The 24,340-nt window shown below is 37.1% G+C and overlaps 2 protein-coding genes across 2 annotated transcripts; both read left to right on the forward strand.

Annotated features, from left to right (window-relative positions):
* The first annotated feature begins 8,065 nt into the window (after nucleotides 1-8,065).
* On the forward strand, nucleotides 8,066-11,101 carry LOC114944782 (uncharacterized). Its single transcript, XM_029320818.2, has one exon. It carries the CDS (start codon nucleotides 8,066-8,068, stop codon nucleotides 11,099-11,101), a length of 3,036 nt encoding a protein of 1,011 aa, XP_029176651.2.
* Nucleotides 11,102-11,133: 32 nt separating this feature from the next.
* LOC146722230 (uncharacterized) lies at nucleotides 11,134-13,319 on the forward strand. Its single transcript, XM_085485159.1, has 3 exons — nucleotides 11,134-11,195; nucleotides 11,302-12,214; nucleotides 12,429-13,319. Exons 1-3 carry the CDS (start codon nucleotides 11,134-11,136, stop codon nucleotides 13,317-13,319), a joined length of 1,866 nt encoding a protein of 621 aa, XP_085341285.1.
* The last annotated feature ends 11,021 nt before the right edge of the window (nucleotides 13,320-24,340 follow it).

Below are 24,340 nucleotides of genomic sequence, written 5' to 3' on the forward strand. Positions count from 1 at the left end.
GTAAAACATTTCTGCAATTTCTCTTTTTCTTGTCTGTTTTTCCTCATGCAGAATCACCGGAGAATCCCAACGGAACTCATGATCGTTGCAAGTCCGATGTAAACTAATGACAGAATGCAATGTCTTGTCTTTTTTTATGTTATTTCTATGTTCTTTAATGCGCGTTTCTAAATGTCTCTTTGTCTGTCCTATATAAGCCGAATCGCAATTCGCACAATCAATTTTATAAACAACATCAGTTCTTTTTAAGTTTTCGATCCCATCTTTACCTCTTTTTATCAACGTGTCCAATTTTTTTGGGACAGTATACAAAGCATCAATTCCACTTTTATTGATGCAACGCGTAATATTCTCGCTAAGATCTTTAATGTAAGGTAACACAATGCAATTTCGCGTATCAAATTTATTTCGATTGGGCGAGTTAAGATTACTGCCAAATTTAATCGCTCGAAGTCTTTTATTGATGTTTTTGTTAATAATTGTTAACGGGTAACAATTATTAATAAGGATTCTTTTGATTAAATTAATATTTTCTTCATGAAAAATAGGGTCAGCGAGTAAAATAGCCCTATCAACTAGGCTTGTAATCACGCTAATTTTATATCTCATAGGATGATTTGACAGAAAATTAATATAGCGGCCTGAAAACGTAGGCTTTCGGTACCAATTAGTCGTCAATCTACCACCGATACGTATAACGTTCGTATCCAAAAAACTCAGAGAACAATTTTTCTCTAGTTCGAACGTAAACTTAAGTCGAGTGTGGAAACCATTGAACACACGAAGCATATCCTCAATTTTTCCTTTCGGAATAATTGAAAAAATATCATCGACGTACCTAAAATAACAATAGGGTTCGAAATCCAATTGACGCAAACAGTATGATTCCAAATCGTCCATAACAATGTCAGAAAGAATCGGAGACAATGGAGACCCCATCGGAGAACCGAAAACCTGTTCGTAAAATTTTCCGTCAAAAACGAAGCTCGTTGAGCGCATAACCGTGTCAATGGCGTGTAAAAACTGCGCAAGGCTAAACGAAGTAAATTGTGAGATGTCATCCCATCGGTTTTCTATTGCTATTTTAATTAATTCCCAAGGGGTGTTAGTAAAAAGTGAAGTCACGTCCAACGAAATCATAACATGGCTGTCGTCGATGTTTCTGTCTTTAATAATCTCCACAAAGGACCAACTATCCTTGACATGAGATCGAGGTTTATTGACTGCATTTTGTAGTATCTCACTCAAAAAGGATGCTATGTTGTAAATAGGACTTCCTACAGTTGAAATTATGACGCGGAGAGGGTAACCTACCTTATGAATCTTTGGTAAACCATACGCACGAGGCAAATTACCATTCGTACACCTCAATTGTCTGTATGTGTTATCGTCTATTAATTTATTATCTAACCAAGATTTTAATTTGCTAATTTATTAAAATCTTGGTTAGATAATAAATTAATAGACGATAACACATACAGACAATTGAGGTGTACGAATGGTAATTTGCCTCGTGCGTATGGTTTACCAAAGATTCATAAGGTAGGTTACCCTCTCCGCGTCATAATTTCAACTGTAGGAAGTCCTATTTACAACATAGCATCCTTTTTGAGTGAGATACTACAAAATGCAGTCAATAAACCTCGATCTCATGTCAAGGATAGTTGGTCCTTTGTGGAGATTATTAAAGACAGAAACATCGACGACAGCCATGTTATGATTTCGTTGGACGTGACTTCACTTTTTACTAACACCCCTTGGGAATTAATTAAAATAGCAATAGAAAACCGATGGGATGACATCTCACAATTTACTTCGTTTAGCCTTGCGCAGTTTTTACACGCCATTGACACGGTTATGCGCTCAACGAGCTTCGTTTTTGACGGAAAATTTTACGAACAGGTTTTCGGTTCTCCGATGGGGTCTCCATTGTCTCCGATTCTTTCTGACATTGTTATGGACGATTTGGAATCATACTGTTTGCGTCAATTGGATTTCGAACCCTATTGTTATTTTAGGTACGTCGATGATATTTTTTCAATTATTCCGAAAGGAAAAATTGAGGATATGCTTCGTGTGTTCAATGGTTTCCACACTCGACTTAAGTTTACGTTCGAACTAGAGAAAAATTGTTCTCTGAGTTTTTTGGATACGAACGTTATACGTATCGGTGGTAGATTGACGACTAATTGGTACCGAAAGCCTACGTTTTCAGGCCGCTATATTAATTTTCTGTCAAATCATCCTATGAGATATAAAATTAGCGTGATTACAAGCCTAGTTGATAGGGCTATTTTACTCGCTGACCCTATTTTTCATGAAGAAAATATTAATTTAATCAAAAGAATCCTTATTAATAATTGTTACCCGTTAACAATTATTAACAAAAACATCAATAAAAGACTTCGAGCGATTAAATTTGGCAGTAATCTTAACTCGCCCAATCGAAATAAATTTGATACGCGAAATTGCATTGTGTTACCTTACATTAAAGATCTTAGCGAGAATATTACGCGTTGCATCAATAAAAGTGGAATTGATGCTTTGTATACTGTCCCAAAAAAATTGGACACGTTGATAAAAAGAGGTAAAGATGGGATCGAAAACTTAAAAAGAACTGATGTTGTTTATAAAATTGATTGTGCGAATTGCGATTCGGCTTATATAGGACAGACAAAGAGACATTTAGAAACGCGCATTAAAGAACATAGAAATAACATAAAAAAAGACAAGACATTGCATTCTGTCATTAGTTTACATCGGACTTGCAACGATCATGAGTTCCGTTGGGATTCTCCGGTGATTCTGCATGAGGAAAAACAGACAAGAAAAAGAGAAATTGCAGAAATGTTTTACATAAAAAAACAAGGAAAAAGTATTAATTTACAGAAAGATACGGAGAATTTCAGTGGGATTTATGATCGTGTTCTTGACGTTATTTAAGTCGTTTTATATTTATTTTTACTTTTAATTTTATTTTTATTTTTATATCCACCTATTTATTTATTTTTATTTATTTGACTTTATTATGACGATTTAAATTACGAAAGACACATTTGGTTTCGTCTCTATCTTCTTAACGCTTAGTGACTAAGATTCTTGTGAACAGTTAACATCTATTTAATATGTGCTTACTTCTGTCAGTCTTACATTGTTCATCAAAACAAGCGTTAACATTGTCGGTAGTTTGCATAGAAGTTGATTTACTGTTTTAAATTTGGTATGTAACACATTTTTGTATTTAAATGTATAATTAATTGTTGCGAATAAGTGTATTAAATTATAATTATTTTGATTGAACTTTTTATAGATGTACTTGAAAAGGGCTGCAATGACAGCCGAAACGTTGTTGTTGTATTTCAAATAATTATTTATAATAAATTATTGCCAGTCTGGTCGACTTTAAACATTGAGGAGTGGTTTTTTATTATTATTATTGTTAAATCTATTTAATATAATCGATTATCTCTTTTTGTTTATCATTTAATTGTTTGTATTGGTTATTACCTACTTCCATGATTTTTTCAAATGTCATATAATCCTCTTCTTCTTCATATTCATTTAATTGTTCCATTTGTGGAAAATCAGCAAGACTTTTACCTTCAGTCTGAAGCATTGATTTGAATATATGTTTTATTTTGTCCTTGTAATATACCAAAATGTCGAACGTAATCTTCAGACATTGCTACTTTAAAATTTTCCCATAATTCTTCAGGATGTAATGGCTGACAATGTAATAATATACGTACAAATAATCTACGAAGTTGTCGTGGCATCATCCATTCAACAGCTTCATTCATAGCTCGTATCCATTCATCATCATCTTCGATCAGACCTAAAGCCAAACATGCTGTTGAAAATGATTGACACAATTCTCCATTTACAGTTTTTAAGTCGTTAAAACTTGTAACTCCCTTTACTGTGAGTAATAATAATCGTAAATGAAATAATTCTGTTTGTGTTGGACTAACGGAATACATTCGTCCTACACAATTATAATGACTTTTACGTTTAGCCCAACGCGATACATTTATGCCATTAATTTTCTCCTTTTTAAATGTATAATGTTGTGGAATTTCTATGTATAGATATTGTCTTGCTTCCTCATCGCGTATGTTCAATGAGAAATAATCTATCAACATAGTAACCTGATTTAAAGCAGAAATCATAACGTCATCAATATTTTCATTTTCAATTATAATATTTTGTTCATTAGGAAGATGGACTGGCAATCGCATTATAGCGTGACTTTTATCTTGTAACTTCTTACCAAGAATACGCCAACTGGCTTCCACAGGTCCAACATAACGAGCTTCGATATAATTATGTATTTCATCATGATCAATAATTACATTTTCTGTTATTGGTTCAATAGTTACGGCAGCAACATCATGTCCTTTATATATATATTTATACAGATATTTAAATGATTTTATACTTGAAACTACTTCAACATTAATATGACTATTAAATATAATCGATAAAGTAGGACAATATGGAACAACATAACGATTATCGACTATATATCCGCCAGGACGTTCGAAATTTTTACCATTATCTCGGCGACGATAATAAGGATAAGCATTTTCATCCATTCTAGTTTCTTCAAGAAAAGGTTTTGGATAATGTTTCGAACAACATCCATCTACCAAACACCAATCACCACAAGGTCCATGAATCATATGTCTCATAACTATATCATGTAAAATACGATTCTCGCATGGATTCGGAATTTCAGCAGAAATATATTTATCAACAATTTGTGGAGTTGTTATTTTAAAATTGTATTTTAAAGTAATTAACATATGAATATGTGGTAAACCACGTTTTTGGAATTCAATAACATACACAAACGCTGCTACTTCACCAAAAAATTTTTGTTTAACGATTAAATCAATTAAATAGTCCTTTTTTATATTGAATACACGAGCACAAATATCAGGTCTATCAGAAGCTTGTTGACCAGGTAAAAGGTTTTCCTCGATTTCTCGCCATTTTGGATTACAAGTCATGGTAATGAAAAAGTCTGGTTTACCAAATTTACTAACTATTGCCATTGCATCTTGATAATTTTGTAACATATTACGCGGCGATCCAATAAATGTTGAAGGAAGAATAATCATTTTTCCAATACGACCATTCAAGTTATTCGCCGTAGTTTGTAAGTAGTCTTTTAAACCTTGATATGTTTCACTGCGTAATTCTTTTTGATGATTTTTACAATAATCAATTCTATCTTTTTCCATTTTAACATAACTATCTACAAGCCACTGCTGAAATAAGCGACGTCCTAGTAAAAAAACGTTAAATTCATCACGAATAGCCATACGATATTTAATATATTGTCCTCTAGTTATTCGTCTATCACTATTTAATTTTTTTAAATCACGATGCCATCCTTGAGTACCATATGGATAAAACAATGGATATACCCATGGTTCAACATTTGGATCCATAATACTAACTTTTTGTAAAGTTTTAGTATTTCTATTACGTATTGTAACGTACGATTCTGGAATTTCCCCATCAGCAGTTATACAAAAAATAGCAGCAACTTCATTAGTTCTTTGAGCATTATATCGACGTCGATCCATACCTGGTCTTAAAATAAATGATAATTGTAATTCCGGTAACAATTTACCAGATTCCATTTCTAAACGTCGTTGATTTTCTAATTCCTCACCCATCATTTGATAACACTGAGAAAATACATTAATTTCTCGCATTATATATTCAAGATTTTGTACAATTTTAAAATCTAAATATGAATTTTTATTAAGACGATGCTCTATTGCTTTATTTGCATCCACAATAAAAAGTTGACCATAAGTAGGACTTTCATTTTGTGCAGCGTATAATGCTGTATTAACTTGATAATATATCTGTCCCTGTATCTTGAAACAATATGGACCAGGTCGTCTATTTTGAAAATTCTTTAAATTAGCGTTAAATGATGCAAACGAAAATGAACTATTATAACTACGAATATGTTGAAAAAAATCATTAGATTTTACATGAGTCCCATCAAATAAATCACGAATTAATTGTGGAAATTCAGGTAATGGTTGTAAATATACTGCACCATGATTACAACAGTCATGAAAGGAGCTTCCTCTATTAGATATTTTTTCAGACGCAAAATGTTTTGCATTGCAATGAATACAAGATACATCCATAGAACCAATATAATATTCAACAATATTATTAATTAATATTATATCATCATTATTTAAACGAGGTTGATTTTTTTGCCGTGATCGATAATAAGATTGACGTTCTGCAAAAGATTGTTGACACACTGATTTAAGATTTTTAAAACTTTGTTCTTCATCTAAATCTATTATTATATGATTATCACGTGATGTACCAGCAACACAAATATTACGATTAACTGATTTTGTTACATTATTTAATGCTTTTATAATTTGATTACGACGATATTGATTTTCTGCTTTTTTTTTAGAACGTTGTCGTTGTAACTCCTCTTCTTCTTCTAAACTATGCTGTATTTTGCGTTTCGGCATTTTATAAAAGTAATAATATATAAATATATATATATATATATATATATATACACACGTATGTTTTCCGTGAAAAGTATATATATTATTGTTGAGAAATACGGTAATATATATTTTTTTTTATTTTTCGGAGCAAACCGTTGAGAATGTTTGAATATCCTTTTCAAGGATGATTGTATCGCGATGGAATTTGAAAAACAGCGTGATAGCCTCGTGATCACTCGCGCCTAATTGGCCGAAGTATCTCGCCTTACTTTAAGGGATCCAATCACGATAACGTGCCCTACGCGCGCTCCAAAACTCGCGCTGTACTCACAGCAGTCTCAATCGAGAGAGCGAAAAGAGAACACTCTTGTACATAGCGTTCTTGTGCTAATCGAAAAAGAAATAAAGTTACGATTCGACACGAAGTGCAAAGTTTCATTCAGAAAACCCGAACCCGGCGATAACATTAACATACAAAATTGGTCCTTCGAGCCGGATTCGTGAAATTAATCGGATGAAACTGCGACCTTGTTCTCAATCACGCGTGAATCAACCCGAGAGTTTCGGACAATTTCCCAGTGTTCCGGAAGCCTTTGTGATCGGACGTTTAACGCGTTCTCGTTCGTTGCGGAGCTCTGTGTGCGAGAGTGAGACCGCGCTACACGACCAGCTGTCGCGCGCTCAGAGACAGTCTCTCTCTCTCTCTCTCTCTCTCTCTCTCGCTCTCTCACGACGACGCGTGGAGCGAGAGAGACAGCGCAACGCCGCGCGTTCCGACGCGCTCTCTCTCTCTCTATCTCTCTCTTGCTGCGGCTCTCTCCCAAAGACCAACATTTTTGCAGTACAAGCGCCGCTATCACGCGCTTTGCAATTTTGCCCTTCGGACGGCAGTTAAATGCCGTTCGAGAATAGCAACTGCACGTGTACTCCGCTACCCGTGCCCAGTGACTCTCATCTCCGGTGCCGCGATCACGTGCCAGTGATGGAATTCTCTAACACCGCGGGTGACAGTGAACATTGTTGCAAGTAACCCGCGCGCGCGCCGCAATCACGCGCTTAGCAAGTCGTTACACACAGTGACTCTCATCGTTTAAAGGTGACTCTCATTAATTGTGAGCCGCTATCACGCACTACGAGCCAGTGAATCAAAACAATTCCTGGGCATTAATTTAAGAAACTTTCTGCATGCCTGCAGTACCAGGCGCAGGACGTCGTGCGCGCAACTATAAAGCGCCCGCCTCCTGCTTCTCTCCTTGAATCTTGTCAACTTTCGTCGAATCTCGACATTCCTAAACTACAATAAAGGTGCGTGATTTCAAGTGTGACTTCGCTAAAACGCGTTTTGCTATCACCACCGCACCATTATGTGTACTTTGCTCTAAGTGACAAGGATAGCCACTAACGGCCGTCGTGACGACGCCAAATCGCGCTAAAAATTAACTCTTTCTCTCACGCTCGCGCTTCGAGCCGAGGAATTTTTCCTCGCCGAGCAGACGCGCGCGCCTTCTGCTCCCGTGAGTGATAAAATAATAGCTCACATATTCGGCATCGAGACTATGATGTCGACCACCGTGAACGATCTGCTCATCGAGCAGTGTGAAAACATTAGCTCGCTCAAAAGAGTCCTCGTCAATTTCAAAAAGCTAGCCAAGCCGAACGTGACCCTCGCCAAAACGCGAGGTCGTCTTGCCACTGCGGCGGAAATCTGGGGCGCTTGCCGCTCCCTCCACGTCAAGCTTCTTCAGATGGCAACGCCGGAGCAGAAGAAGGCCTTATCGTACTTCGAGAAGGACGAGTTTCTCGCAGCTGAGGATGTCTACAACGATGTGGCCGATCTCCTTCATGAAACGATAAGTCGATTTACACCAACTCAAATCGCGCTTAACGATCGTAGTCTCGATTCCTCCGTTCGCGAACCTAACAATCATTGTTTTCAATTGCCACGCATCACGCTCCCGAAGTTTGCCGGTAAATTGACTGATTGGGAAAACTTTCGCAATATTTTCGAGTCTCTCGTAGCAAACAACGACGCTCTTTCAAATTCCCAGAAATTTCATTATTTAAAAACGAGCGTAACCGGAGATGCTTCACTGTTAATCAATAATTTAAAGATTTCGGATGCAAATTATGAGTCGGCCTGGCAATTGCTAACAAACGAGTACGATGATAAACAAGCGTTAATTTACTCGCATCTGCATGCATTTTTTAATTTTCCGGTGATGAGATCCGAAAATGTAAGCGATCTTCGCAAGTTACGCGACACAGTGTCTGCATCATTAGCCGCGTTAAATAACCTCGGTCGTCCGGTAGAGCAATGGGACGACGTTCTTATATATATAATCACGCAAAAGTTTAGCGCGAAAACGCGTACAGAGTGGAATCTGAAGCGAACGAAACGCGACGAGCTCCCTACTTATCAGGAACTCAGTGAATTCTTAACGCTTCGCATTCGCGGACTATCTGACTTTTCGGATGCGAGCACAGACGCCGGCTCCGCGAAACACGATAAGCCGCGTTCGTCAGTCAATAGCGTGACCGTCGCCAAATGTATTTGCTGCTCCGGCGAGCATCCAGTTGCGAGATGTGAAACGTTTATTAAAAAATCTGCTTCACAGCGTTGTGCTTTTGCCCGTCAACATAAGATTTGTTTTAATTGCTTAAAGCCCGGGCACTTTCCGACGAAATGCCCGAGTAAATTTCGATGCAGACAGTGTAGTCGCATGCATCATACACTGTTGCATTCCGCGTACTATGGCGCCTCTGTCAGTACAGAGGCTTCCGCGGCGACTACCTCTGAGTCCGCCTCGAGCGTCTCTAACGACTCGCTAGTTCCGCCGAAGGTACCGCCAGTTGCAAGCGTCCAGACGGTACCACCCTCGCTCGATCGACCTCCCAACGTTCTTTTGGCCACGGCGTGGGTCGACCTCCACACAGAAGAGGGTCGATGTTTGAAAGTACGTGCGCTGCTGGATCAAGGATCCACTTTCAGTTTTATCTCGGAGTCGCTTTCACAAGCTTTGCGCACTAAACGGCAACGAGCCAATTTGCAAATTAAATGTTTCGGCGAAAAATTCACCGGTACTGCTAAGTCACGATTAACGCTTCGATTAACCCCGCGTTCGAAAGCTGATCCGAGCTTTCCGCTGGAAGCTTACGTATATCAACGCATTACTTCGTATGCCGCGTCGCAAGTTCAGCCGTTCGAAACGTGGCCACATTTACAGGGTCTCTCCTTTGCGGATCCTGATCCTTCGAGTCACCACCAAATTCACTTATTGATCGGTGCTGACCTTTACGGCTCACTTTTGCTGCGCGATATCCGTCAAGGACCTATCGGTACTCCGACCGCTCAATTGACCGCTCTTGGTTGGGTACTCTCTGGCCCTACGACTAGTAGGTCCACCGCTTCTGCTGAAGCCTCCGTATTGAACTGCGTGTCTAATCAGGACATCCACTTGCTTCTCCAGAAATTCTGGGAAGAGGAGGAAATTCCTCACCCTTTACCCCTCACTGAAGAGGAGGAGAGGTGCGAAGCTCACTTCGTTGCGAATCATTACCGGAATTCGCAGGGACGTTATACCGTCCGATTGCCATTTAAGCATGATCTCCCGATAGAAATCGGTGATTCTTTATCAATTACAACTTCGCTGTACTATAAAATGGAGAGCAGGTTACGACGTCAACCTGAGCTTCAAGCTCAGTATAATGAGTTTTTAAAAGAATATCGCGCTCTCGGGCATATGACAAAGGTGGAGGACTCTGAGCATTCCGAGTTCAAACCCGTATACATATCGCATCACCCTGTCTTGCGTGATTCGAGCTGTACCACTAACTTACGCGTTGTTTTCAACGCCTCTTGCAACACGAGCAACAACTCCTCTCTCAACGATCATCTGTTGATCGGTCCGAGGTTGCAACAAGATCTCCCCGCGATACTGTTGCGCTGGCGGCAGTGGCGCCTGGTCTACACTGCGGATATTGCTCAGATGTTCCGCCAGATCCTCGTGCATCCGTCTGACACGGACTTTCAGAGGATTCTTTGGCGTTCGTCGGCTGACTCGCCGATCGAACGCTACCGACTTCTCACGGTGACGTACGGGCTGGCCCCAGCCCCGTACCTTGCGATGAGAGTCCTGAGGCAGCTCTCCATTGATGAAGGAGCTCTCTATCCCGCTGCCGTTTCAATTCTGCGCGAGTCCTTTTATGTGGACGACGCGCTTTTCGGCGCGGACGACGAGGCCTCGTTAATTGAGGCTCGTATACAACTGGTGGAAATACTAAGAAAGGGTGGATTTCAGCTCCGTAAATGGGCATCCAACTCCCTCTCCCTTCTTCAGGGGCTCTCGGCTCATCAGCCGGAAGTGAAAAATCACTTGTTAGTAAAAGAGGATACTCTCAAGGTCCTAGGTCTTTCGTGGCACTCGCAGGACGACTCGTTTCAATTCGTGGTCACACCGCCGAAAACGGTCAATCCAACGAAGCGCTCAATTCTCTCTTTCACGGCTAAGTTGTACGACCCGCTCGGTTGGGCGGCTCCGTTCGTTGTAACCTCTAAAATTCTGTTACAAGAGTTATGGCTTCTCAAGTACGACTAAGATACGCCTCTCCCTGACGAGTTACGCGAACGATGGGAGAGTTACTCCAGGGACTTGCAATCGTTAAATCTTGTTCGGATACCTCGTTGGACCGGTAAACATTGCGAGAATCTCGCGTTAGAAATACACGGGTTCGCGGACGCATCAAATCGAGCTTATGCGGGCGTAATATACATTCGCGTTATTCACGCGCCGACCAGATTTCAAATCAGCTTGTTGGCCGCTAAAACTAAAGTCGCGCCGATCAAGACCGTGAGCATCCCGCGATTAGAATTGAACGCCGTCGTCTTGCTCAGTCGCCTAATCAAATGGACCTTGACCGCCCTGGCTTTGCCCCCGATTCCCGTCTACGGATGGACGGATTCTACCATCGCCCTTGCGTGGCTTCGTCAACATCCATCTAAATGGAATACTTATGTTGCCAACCGCGTGTCGGAAGTGCAAACGACTCTGGCTTCCGCTCGCTGGAATCACGTCCCTTCAGGCGACAATCCGGCAGATTGCGCCTCGCGCGGTTTGTCTGCTTCCGAACTAGTTGTCCACCCGTTATGGTGGACTGGCCCTCGATGGCTTCATCAGCCACCGACTTCCTGGCCAACTCTTGACATTTCTACTCCGTTCGATTCTACAACCGAATTGCAAGTGTCGACGGAGAGGAAAAAATATGTGACGCTCCACGTACAAGAGTCCGCTGAGTGGGAACTTCCACGCAAGTTCTCCCGCTGGACGAAGCTCATCCGAGTAACCGCCTACGTTTACAGATTCGTACTACGAACAAGAGGAAAAGGTGATTCTCGCCACGATCTTCCCGCCTTTCTGAGCGCCGACGAGCTCAGGAAGGCGGAGATATTCTGGTTTAACTATTTACAACGGAAATTCTTCGAGCGAGAATTGCGATCATTAAAAAATAAAAGAACTCTGCCACACTCAAGCCCTCTGCGTGGACTGAATCCTTTCCTGGGAACAGACTGTTTAATCCGCCTTGGCGGGCGGTTGAAAAACTCAGCGCTCGGTTATGACGAGCGACACCCGATTATCCTTCCGAAACACCACATAACCAATCTCCTGATTGCGCAAGCTCACACCGTCACTCTCCACGGAGGAGTGCAACTGGTACTGCGCACACTGCGTCAGCGGTTTTGGCTTTTAAGCGGCCGCAACTCCGTAAAGGCGCATCTTCGGAAATGTGTCATTTGCGCGCGACACTCCGCTTGATTGTCTACTCAGTACATGGGAGACCTCCCCGTGGCTCGAGTCACTCCTTCCGCTCCGTTTACTCACTGCGGAGTGGATTACGCTGGCCCTCTCCACATAACTCCCTTCGTAGGTCGAGGACAACGTGCTCGGAAGGTGTATATTGCTCTGTTCGTTTGCCTCTGCCACTAAAGCGATCCACCTCGAGATGGTGGAAGATTACTCCACGCCCAGTTTTCTAGCCGCCTTTCATCGATTTGCCAGTCGGCGAGGATCACCTCGTCATCTCTATAGCGACAACGGCACCAATTTTCGTGGTGCCGACTCCGAACTTACGAGACACTTTGCCTCCGTTATCGGAGATCCTGATTTACAGAGCGCGATCGCCAATGACGGAGTGGCCTGGCACTTCATTCCCTCCGCTGCTCCGCACTTCGGCGGTCTTTGGGAGGCCGGGGTCAAGAGCTTCAAGACGCACTTGAAGCGAGCCGTTGGGTCTCATACTCTATCGCGGGCTGAACTCGCTACGCTTTTGTGCAAGATCGAAGCTTGCCTAAACTCGCGACCCATCGCTGCGCTCAGCGATGACCCGAGTGACGTGTCGGCGCTCACTCCGGGTCACTTCTTGATAGGACGGCCGCTTGTAGCCGTTCCGGAGGAATCGACACTTGCGATCGACGCGAGTAGACGCTCACGATGGCAGAACGTTCACGCCATGCTAGAGACAGTTTGGCGTGCTTGGTCGCAAGATTACTTGCATTCGATTCAACAACGCCATAAATGGCGCAAGCATATGCCAGACCTCGCGACGGGCGACTTAGTAATAATAAAAAACCCGCTGCTCCCTCCGAGTAAGTGGGACCTAGCGCGGGTGACGCAGACTCATCCGGGGTCTGACGGACACGTGCGGGTTGTCACCGTTCGTACCGCCCAGTCTACTTTGAAGCGACCAATCACGCAAGTCTGTCGACTTCCCGTCGATGATCATTTAGATAAGGCCAATACGTTGAGTAATGAAGTTTAATGTAATTTCGAGACGAATACCTTTGCGCGATTCGTCCTTGTTTGTATTCTTTCATGTAACAACCATTCTCCAAGGCTTGCTCTCATTCTTGATTACTAACTTATTTCGCATTCGTCCCGAATGCAAAGCGGGCGGTATGTTGAGAAATACGGTAATATATATTTTTTTTATTTTTCGGAGCAAACCGTTGAGAATGTTTGAATATCCTTTTCAAGGATGATTGTATCGCGATGGAATTTGAAAAACAGCGTGATAGCCTCGTGATCACTCGCGCCTAATTGGCCGAAGTATCTCGCCTTACTTTAAGGGATCCAATCACGATAACGTGCCCTACGCGCGCTCCAAAACTCGCGCTGTACTCACAGCAGTCTCAATCGAGAGAGCGAAAAGAGAACACTCTTGTACATAGCGTTCTTGTGCTAATCGAAAAAGAAATAAAGTTACGATTCGACACCAAGTGCAAAGTTTCATTCAGAAAACCCGAACCCGGCGATAACATTAACAATTATTGAAATTTAAACAAAATTATTAATTTATAAATTGATCGTAAACTTATTAAAATTTAATTATTTTATAAAGTTTAAAAATATAAATATATATATATACCGAACACACAGATTAATATATTATATGCTAATTAAAATAAGAAAATACATTTACTTAAATATTTAATAATAATTAAAGAGAAATTAATAATAAAATTTATAAGTTAGGTATTTAAAAAAGTTTAATTTTTGAAATTTTTAATGCAAAAATAAACAAAAATTTATTAAATATATTAAATATATTAAAATAATATTATAGATTGATTATTAAAATTTGAATAAGCTATTAAAATTCAATCTTTTAAATTATTAAATATTAATTTGTGAACTTTAAAGTTTTTATACAAAAATTAAAATCAATATTATAATCAAGATTATCATTATCATCATTATTGTCATCATTATTATCATTATAATCATAATCATCATCATCATTATCATTATAATCATTATTATCATTGTCATCATTGTTATCATCATCATCATCATTATCATCATTATCATCATTGTCATCATTGTTATCATTATTTATTTATAAATAATTATAAATACAAATTTATATTAATGTACAGTATAAATATATTATATTATAATATAATTATATATTAATAGGCGATATTAATTAATAAATATTAATTAGTTTATATGTTTTAAGTTAAATTAAATTAAAATAAATTAATCAAATTAAATTAAATTAAATTAAAATTAATTAATCAAATTAAATTAAATTAAATTAAATTAATTAATAAATAAATTAAATTAAATTAAATTATTAATAAATAAATTAAATTAAATTAAGTTAAGTTAAATAATATTAAATAACATGTTAAATAATTAATTAAATAACATATATTAAACTATTAAGTAACTATTAAATAACAGTAAATCATGAAATATTTATACTAAAAATATACATATAGGTATAATATTATTAATTATATTTATTAATTATAATTAATATTTTTTTATTTTTCTTTCAGTTCCTTTTTATTTATATATTCTTTGTTTTCTTTCTTCTTCTCTATTTTTCTTTCCTTCTCTTTCTTATATTTTTCTTATATTTCGTTCGTTTTAACTGTAAATAAAAACGTTTACATATTATACATATTAATTTTATATATACAGGTTATTATTTTAGATCTATTATATTATTTTTAAAAATGCAATTGCTTATCTTAAAAATAAAACATTTTAAGAAAAAATATTTTGTATAAGTTTTATCTTTGAGGGGGACGTAAGACAATGTGATTAATTCATTTAAAGATTATATAAAAATTACTTTCAATTTTTTAAATGAAACATTATTTTTCATTAAATTATAGTTTACCTAGAAAGTTTTCATATACACTAATAAAATACTTTTCCATTAAATACTGTTCAAATTATAAAAGTGAAAGTTTCTAGGATTTGACAAATATTATTTTGTAAAACATTTTCAAGTTTTGTAATTCAAAAATTGCTTAATAACAATATATATTATATTATAGTAAAAAATATATTAAAGGCTCTCAAGGTGAACTATAACAAAATGCAAAATAGTTTCATTTAAAAAATTAAAAATGACTTCCCAACAACTATTTAAAGTGAAACTAATGATATTATCACTTTTTCGAAATCATAAAAATTTAATACAAAACCTTTTTAAATAGACTATTATTATAAGATTGGTTTTGAATTTGATAATCGAAAAAAAATGATGAAAAGGTCCATTTTTAATAAAATTTTGAATATCTTGACAAAAGTCTATAGTTGTTTGAATTTTTGTATATATTTTTGTATAAATTTTGATATAATAAAAGTTGTAGTAGTATTTGAAACGAATACAACGATGTATGATTGAATATAAATATTTCACATATTACACAAGTTTTATTGGTTTTTTTTTTATTTTTAAATATTAAGTATTTTTCGAATTATAAGGCTCTAAAGTTGCAGTATTTTGATATAAAATACAAAATATCTTGTAAAATATTCATTTTCGTATTATTATACATTAATGCACAGAATAATGAGACGAATCAGGTGATGTAAAGAAAACACATAATTGCCTTAATAAAAATATGAAAATTACAATAAGCAGTTGCACAATTTTTTTTAAAGACAACCATGTTCTTTATACCAACTGATTTGTCTCATTATTCTGATTATAAAAGTAATAAGGCATAATAATCGAAAAATGAATATTTTACAAGATTTTTCGTATTTTATGTTAAAATACTGCAACTTTGAAACATTATAATTCGAAAATCATTAAATAAAAAAATAATTTATCATAGTGTTTTAAAAAGCTCCCAAGGTAAGCTACAAGAATATGCAAATATATAGAGGGTGTTCCATTAAAAAAAATTGAAGTGATCTTTACGTGACCTTCCAATGAATCTTCAAGGTCAAACCAATAGTATCATCTTATGGCCCCCTCGAAGCCATACAACTTTTGTCTGAAATATTTTTTCGTAAAATACATACGAACAGAAATATTTCGGGTGGGACATTAAAATGACTGTATATATATACATATACATACATACATATATATATATATATATATATCCTAAAAAAATCATAAAAATGAAAAGGTCAGGCCATGTTCAAAAGAAGGTACTCAAAAATTTAAACGATCTAATAATAAATTATCACGAAAAGTAACTGATATGTTATTCAAGGTGCCAGTTCAAAGTGAACATACGTAAAGTGTATATTATCTAAATTTAGTAATAATATATTACCATGAAAAGTAACTGTGATATTTTATTCAAGGTGCAAGTTCACATTGAATATACATACATATAAGTAAAACTGATTACAATTTGATTCTAGAAAATAAGTGCGATATGTTATTCTTAGTGCACAAAATATAATAGTCGTTTATAGAGATTTGATTTGAAATTCATACTAGCCCGTACAATGAAAAATAATTGCTCATAATTCCAGAGTACCAATTTGTTAATGACTCAGAAAAATAACATGGCGGCCTGCTCTCAAAAAACTATGATGTTTCTCGATGTCCATTTAGAAATAATGTCAAAGCTCTTACAGAATAATATAATTACTACAACATTTGAGATACGAAAAGTATTACATTAGAAGAAGATTAGATTAGAATAAGGATTCAACGTATTTTTAAAAGCTCTACACACAACAAAGTGAATATACAAAACTATATACAAATACCTTTTTCTTCTGTGTTTCTGAAGAAAATTGTAAGTCAAATGAAACCTTGCACTTTGAGAACCATGTCACTTACTTTTCAGAGTCAAATTGATAAATTTTTTTTGTATATTTTAATGATATTTATTTCTCACTTGTATCTTGAATAATTAATATGTAATTTTTTATTGTATATTACGACAAATAATCAGTAAACTTTTTAAGCGTATAACTTTATTGTAGTTGACCTGAGAACTGTACATTTATAAATTTTACTTAATATACACCCGTTTACTACCGTTTTACTAAAGAAAGATTGGAGGTTTTTAATTTATACAATTTTCACAACTCTTATTTCAATTATTTATTCTACCCATCGAAAGTTTTTTGAGAGCAGGCCGCCATGTTATTTTTCTGAGTCATTAACAAATTGGTACTCTGGAATTACGAGCAATTATTTTTCATTGTACGGGCTAGTATGAATTTCAAATCAAATCTCTATAAACGACTATTATATTTTGTGCACTAAGAATAACATATCGCACTTATTTTCTAGAATCAAATTGTAATCAGTTTTACTTATATGTATGTATATTCAATGTGAACTTGCACCTTGAATAAAATATCACAGTTACTTTTCATGGTAATATATTATTACTAAATTTAGATAATATACACTTTACGTATGTTCACTTTGAACTGGCACCTTGAATAACATATCAGTTACTTTTCGTGATAATTTATTATTAGATCGTTTAAATTTTTGAGTACCTTCTTTTGAACATGGCCTGACCTTTTCATTTTTATGATTTTTTTAGGATATCACTTACTTTTTAAAGTACAGATATATAGAGCAGCTTTTTAGTAATTCAAGTATTACAAATATATGTATTTTCGATTCTTATCACATAACTTTGTATAAGTAACAATTTATGCAATACAGTTCAAAATAATTGAAATATATGGTATTATGTACATATATAAAATATATAATTATATTATAGTATACATATATATTTTATTTAATCATATATGTAAATGTTTGTATAATTGTAATAACTTTTAACGATACATTGCACATTTATTTCAATTGCAACAGAATGAATTTATATTCTTGTATGAATATTGAAAATAAAGAATGGGCCCCTCCATCGCCCATTCTCGTGAGAACGCAACCATATATTTTTCTTCGTCTCTCCGATTTTAACACGACATACATATTTCTGTCTGATAATTTTTTTCTTGATGATACTTTTTGAAATGTCATGAAGCCTAGGTCAAATTAGAAACTTATTGCACTCGTTTTAATGCAGCGCTTACAGCAGCTTTTATAAAGCGCCAGAGCAGCCGATATTTTATTTTGGCGCTTACGGCAACTTTTATACAGCGCTAGAACAGTTGATGTTTTAATGTAGCGTTTACGGCAGCCTATATACAGCGCCATTATTTAATCTGTTCTAAGAACAATATGTATGCCCCTTGTGCTTCTTTGGGCCATTTTTTCTTGAACACTTCCATATCATTAGAGTAATACCATTCCGATTTTGTGTCAGCTCTCAACATACACGTGTAGTGACCACGATTTATTTCTTCACCTTCGTGAAATATAGCGCTTATTAGCTTGTACTTTTTTTTATTAATCGTGATATTACTCGTCGGCACGGCGTTAATCCAATTGTTGATAATTTTTTTAGAAGCACCGTTTACAAAAGTATATAAATTGAGCTGTATTACTACGACGAATAAAGTTGATTCGATTACGGTTTTCTTTTTCAACACGGTGCCCTTACATTCGTTACAATTGCCGTTTATCGTTTCCCATTTAGAAAATTCTACATTAATCAAACTTTGTAGAGTGACACCTTTTTTCCTTTTTAATGTCGAATGTATAGGTAATATTAACAAACTACTGCTTTCCAGCTTAGTTACATTGTAATTACATTTGACATTCGAGCAACATGTTACGTGCTTTAATTCGAGTTTTAATACATCATTGATGTCGGAATACGTCGACATTAGAGCCGTAAAAAATTCCGAAACATCTTGTTGTGTTCGTTCTTCGAAGCGTTTTCCGACAGATCTTCTAACCGCTTGAATGTTGCAATATTTACGTTCACCATACGCGCAGATAGCATCAGTCAATGCATTCGATGCTTTATTTTTCAGTATTTGTTGCCTAATACGTACGCAATGAAACGCACATTGTAATATTACATTAGCGTAACACGAAACAGCATCGTTATTGCAAAGGCCATATATTTTCCACGTAACTATACTTTCTGGTTCCTCACAATCATAATTCTGCACATCATCAATGATATTAGAGATAGCCCATCGACGATCGTACATTTTCACAACCTTTTTCTCGGACGGATTGATTTGTGGCAGTTCAGATTTGAATATAGATCTCAGTCGATTATATTCTACAATGGCTCTCGAGTTTGCTTTAACTGATGCTGGATTGAAATTTATCAAATGTAGGCCTTCCAATTTACTTACTCGTGACAAACCTACATAGGCTTGACCATCACTGAATACAGTCGTTCCTAAATCCATCATTGCATTGTTACATGTAATTCCTTCGATTATAAATAATTCGACATTCTTTAATTTGTCTCTCAAAGTTTTCAAGACCATGTCTGACAATTGCGTATATTTTGGTGTAGATTCATGACTAACCGGTAGTTGAAACATTCTATGGATTGTCAAGCCATCGATATTGAATGCTGCGATACCCGTGGGAGCAGATATGGCAGTCGTTTTTTCTAAATTTATTCTGATCCAATGTTTAATCGTTTCAATTAGAAAACTTTTCCCTGTACCACCCTCGCCACTTACGTACAGTCGCAGAATCTGATTCTTATCTTGTAAAACTTGGCATACTCCATCAAAGACTCTTTTCTGGTCTTTGTTCAATTGCGACATCATTTGCGATAAATCAATCGGGTCGTCAATCTTACCAAAATCTTCCAGATCTTTCATCGCGTCGTCAGCTTCTATCGGATTACAATCCAGTTCATCGTCATCGGATTTGTCTCTGTCTGCTGTTTTCAGATCATTTTCGCGCTTCTCGATTAATTCAGCAACGTTCTCAAAAGCTTTCTGTATTTCTTCGAGCCTTTCGTGATATTTCATTACTTTCGTTAAAACAGACTCTGAATTCTTAAAGGCATCCGTGTAAGTCTCGAATGTACCTTTGAGTTTACTCAAATCTCTCCATGGTTTGAACAGAAGAAGCAGCGAGTAAAAGTATTTTTCGGGCTCAGTTTTTATATTAAATCGATAATGGTTAATTAAATAACCCTTTTTTCGTTTTTTTAAAAATAAACCCGATGCCAGTTTGTAACACTTGACTTCGTCATTATTTGACATCTGTTTCGTAATTTCCCAGAATCTGGCAAAATCGTACAAATTCAATGATTCTAATTCCTGAGGTCTATTTGGATAGTAATCATCGATGAGTGACGAACAGTAAATATTTGTAGAATTTTCATCAAGAGCTTAAATTTCATTAAATGTTTTAACTTTTCTATTTCTCACCTCATTAACATCGATCCATTTGACCATGGTATCATTATCCGTACCGTACAAGGGATTCCCTAATAGTGTATCCGCAGCTTCTAAAGCACCGCATTCTCTGTTATTTAATGAACGCATTGCAAAATTCCACAGTTTCGATGCCAAGGACTTATTAGAATCTATCACTTCAAAGTCTGTATTGCATTTTTCCGACTTTGTCGTGTATTTTGTTAAATATGAGTTTAAAAACTCTGATTTTTTTCTAATAAATTGTATGTCCATATTTCCCTTCCAGGCTAATTTGATAGACGGATTATAATCATTTATAAACCTTTCCGACTCCTTGCGAGGAAGATCGTACAATCTGCTCTTACTGCGTAAATTTTTTCTACCGACTATCGAAGTGATAACGTCTCTTAAAACGAAATTCTCAGTAACTGGCCGAGGAAAATCGAACCGACACTTTCTGTATATATTAGTTTCCGTTTTTTTCGTACGCATGCAATACGAGTTATGTTTATGATTCTGATCACTTATTACCGTATCGTACAACGTTGGCGAAACATTTTCATCTGGAATTTCACACGTTACGTACTTTTGAATAAACGTAGCAACTTCTTCATCCGGCGATTTTCCTAATACTGGAGCATCTTTTATCCAAATTATACAATGCATGTGCTGGATACTTCTACGTTGATATTCCAGTCGCCAGAAGTAATGAATAACCTTTCCTATAGGATTATCGGACGAACAAATAAAATCAATCATGGCTTTGAATTTTATGCACATGAATCTAGAAGTACTTACAGGATCGTATGCGATTAGTTCGTTGATGCCTAACTTCTCTTTATCGGGATTCATATCTCGTAAATATTCACCCAAATCGGACCATTTCCATTCACTAGGACTCAAAGTCAAAAACCACGTCGCTGGACCGTAATGCAAAGTCATGCATTTTACATTATTGGACGGTTGTCGCCAAAATTGATCCGTATTTCTCAATTTTGCGAAAATACTCATTAAATTCGATTCTAATTCGTAACCTTTCAATTCGTTCAAGTATCTACCAGCAGTGTATCTCTCTCGTGGGTTAGTAACCATCATCGTATAATAGATACCACTTTTCAACTGTCGGTAGTTAGCATCATTGAGAAGGAAGAACAGATACTGCAGATTCAACCTGAATCTACTATGTTTCGACATCAATCGTGTTCTAATAAATAAATATTCCGGCAATGCAAAGTTTCTATCTTCTCGTTGTCCATTGACACCATCAGGATATAAATCAGGGAAACACATGACATCCAGATATTTATAACGATTATCCATTGGAAAATCTTCAATTTTCACCATTTGATAAAGCTTCAATGCAGATTCGTTATCGATTCTTTTCGCGTGTATTGGGTATATTGTATACTGATCGTTAATATCCGAATGTTCAGTGATTTGTGTGAGAAAAGCCGTACGTTTTAAAACGGTTTGATCATCATTATTTTTGTTTTGCTGTACATTGTACAAATTCAATGCTGGTAATTCCTCAACCACCTCATTTATTTCGTCATTGTCGCTTTCCTCATCGACAATCCTATATTCTGTTTCCTGCAACTTATCCTTTAATAGATCATCAGATGACGCTGGAAGACGAATTTTTGAGTAATGAGGATTATTTTCTTTCAACCATTGTAAAGCCTTATACATTTTATTAATATCTACTAAATTTTCTCAAACCACTTTAGATTTCTTGGGTATACCTCGAACGAGAATGTGCAACTCGTGATTCAAATTTATAGGATCTTCCGGAGGACATACCTTATCCAATGTTTCTTGTAAAGGCAGAGGCAAATGAAATGTTCTACCTTTTCCTAAACAAAGTTCGATTATATAAGTTTCTTGATTTAAAATGTGCTATATTTAAATCATTTAATTATTTTTTTCGTTCAAGTACAATTAACAGCAAAAACTGCATATACGTAGGTATGTATTTGACTCTACTGCCATTACTTGAAACAAATACATTATTCGATATTAACAAATTGGAACTCTGGAATTACGAGTAATTATTTTTCTTTCATTGTACAGACTAGGTTTAAATTTTTGAGGACCTTCTTTTGAACATGGCTTGACCTTTTCATTTTTATGATTTTTTGAAGATAGGGTGAGAGAGGACGAATGAGGGTAAGAGAAGACGAGATAGGCGAAAGAGGGTGAAAGAGAACGAAAGAGGGTGAGAAAGGACGTACAAGGGTGAAAGAGGTGAGAGAGGGTGAGAGAGGACGAAAGAGGGTGAAAGAGGACGAAAGAGGTCGAAAGAGGGTGAGAGAGAACGAAAGAGGGTGAAAGAGGACGAAAGAGGGTGAGAGAGGACAAAAGAGTGTAAAAGAGGTCGAAAGAGGATGAGAGAGGGCAAAAGAGGGTGAGAAAGAATGAAAGAGGGTGAGAGAGGACGAAAGAGAGTGAAAAAAGGTGAAAGAGGACGAAAGAGGGTAAAAGAGGGTGAGAAAGAATGAAAGAGGGTGAGAGGGGACGAAAGACGAAAGAGAGTGAAAGAGGACGAAAGAGGGTGAAAGAGGACGAAAGAGGGTGAGAGGGAATGAAAGAGGGTGAGAGGGAATGAAAGAGGGTAAAAGAGGGTGAGAGAGAATGAAAGAGGGTGAGGAGAGGACGAAAGAGGGTGAGAGAGAATGAAAGAGGGTAAAAGAGGACGAAAGAGGGTGAAAGAGAACGAAAGAGGGTGAAAGAGGACGAAAGAGGGTGAAAGAGGGTGAGAGAGGACGAAAGAGGGTGAAGTAGGACGAAAGAGGGTGAAGTAGGACGAAAGAGGGTGAAAGAGGACAAAAGAGGGTGAGAGGACGAAAGAGGGTGAAAGAGGACGAAAGAGGGTGAAAGAGGACGAAAGGGGGTGAGAGGGAATGAAAGAGGGTGAAAGAGGGTGAGAGAGAATGAAAGAGGGTGAGAGAGGACGAAAGAGGAGGGTGAAAGAGGCGAAAGATGGTGAAAAAAGACAAAAAAGGGTGAAAGAGGGCGAAAGAGGACGAAAGAGGGCGAAAGAGGGTGAAAGAGGACGAAAGAGGGTGAGGTAGGACGAAAGAGGGTGAAAGAGGACGAGAGAGGGTGAAAGAGGACGAAAGAGGGTGAAAGAGGACGAAAGAGAGTGAAAGAGGACGAAAGGGGGTGAGAGGGAATTGAAAGAGGGTGAAAGAGGGTGAGAGGGAATGAAAGAGGGTGAGAGAGGACGAAAGAGGGTGAAAGAGGCGAAAGATGGTGAAAGAGGACGAAAGAGGATGAAAGAGGGCGAAAGAGGGTGAAAGAGGGTGAAAGAGGACGAAGAGGGTGAGAGGGAATGAAAGAGGGTGAAAAAGGCGAAAGAGGGGTGGTGGGGTGGGTGGGTGGGAATGGGGTGGGGGTGGGGTGGGATTTGGGAGGGAAAGGGGTGGGTGGAAGTTGAGGGAGGTGTGAGTGAAAGGTGAGAAGAGATTTATACGCGGACAGAGAAGAAGAAGAAGAAGAAGAAGAAGACGACGTTTCTTAATTTTTCATGAAAAACGTCACTTTTTGACCGCTTGTATCTCCGGAACGGCTTGACCGATTTTATTTTTTCTTGGCTCAAATTACTCGTGGCGATGCCGCCTTTCAGGTTATGTTACGTGCAATTCAAAATTTTTTATATTTTAGTAGTTCTACACCCCCAAAAAATGGACTTTGATGGTGCAAGATAAGGAGACTTGTAGTGTCTTTTAAGGTCTTTTAGGGTTTGAACATGGCCGGAGACACTACCGCGTCTCCTGATATATATATATATATAAATATATA

The sequence above is a fragment of the Nylanderia fulva genome, unplaced genomic scaffold (assembly GCF_048542155.1).
Source record: "Nylanderia fulva isolate GAGA-0341 unplaced genomic scaffold, ASM4854215v1 Scaffold346, whole genome shotgun sequence".
Lineage (NCBI taxonomy): Eukaryota > Metazoa > Arthropoda > Insecta > Hymenoptera > Formicidae > Nylanderia > Nylanderia fulva.

Coding starts and splice junctions, on each gene's coding strand:
- LOC114944782 (XM_029320818.2), top strand. CDS start 8,066: ATGTCGACCACCGTGAACGATCTGCTCATCGAGCAGTGTGAAAACATT.
- LOC146722230 (XM_085485159.1), top strand. CDS start 11,134: ATGGGAGAGTTACTCCAGGGACTTGCAATCGTTAAATCTTGTTCGGAT. Junction 11,196..11,301: donor TCGGATACCTCGTTGGACCG/GTAAACATTGCG, acceptor CGCGCCGACCAG/ATTTCAAATCAGCTTGTTGG. Junction 12,215..12,428: donor TCCACGGAGGAGTGCAACTG/GTACTGCGCACA, acceptor CTCCCTTCGTAG/GTCGAGGACAACGTGCTCGG.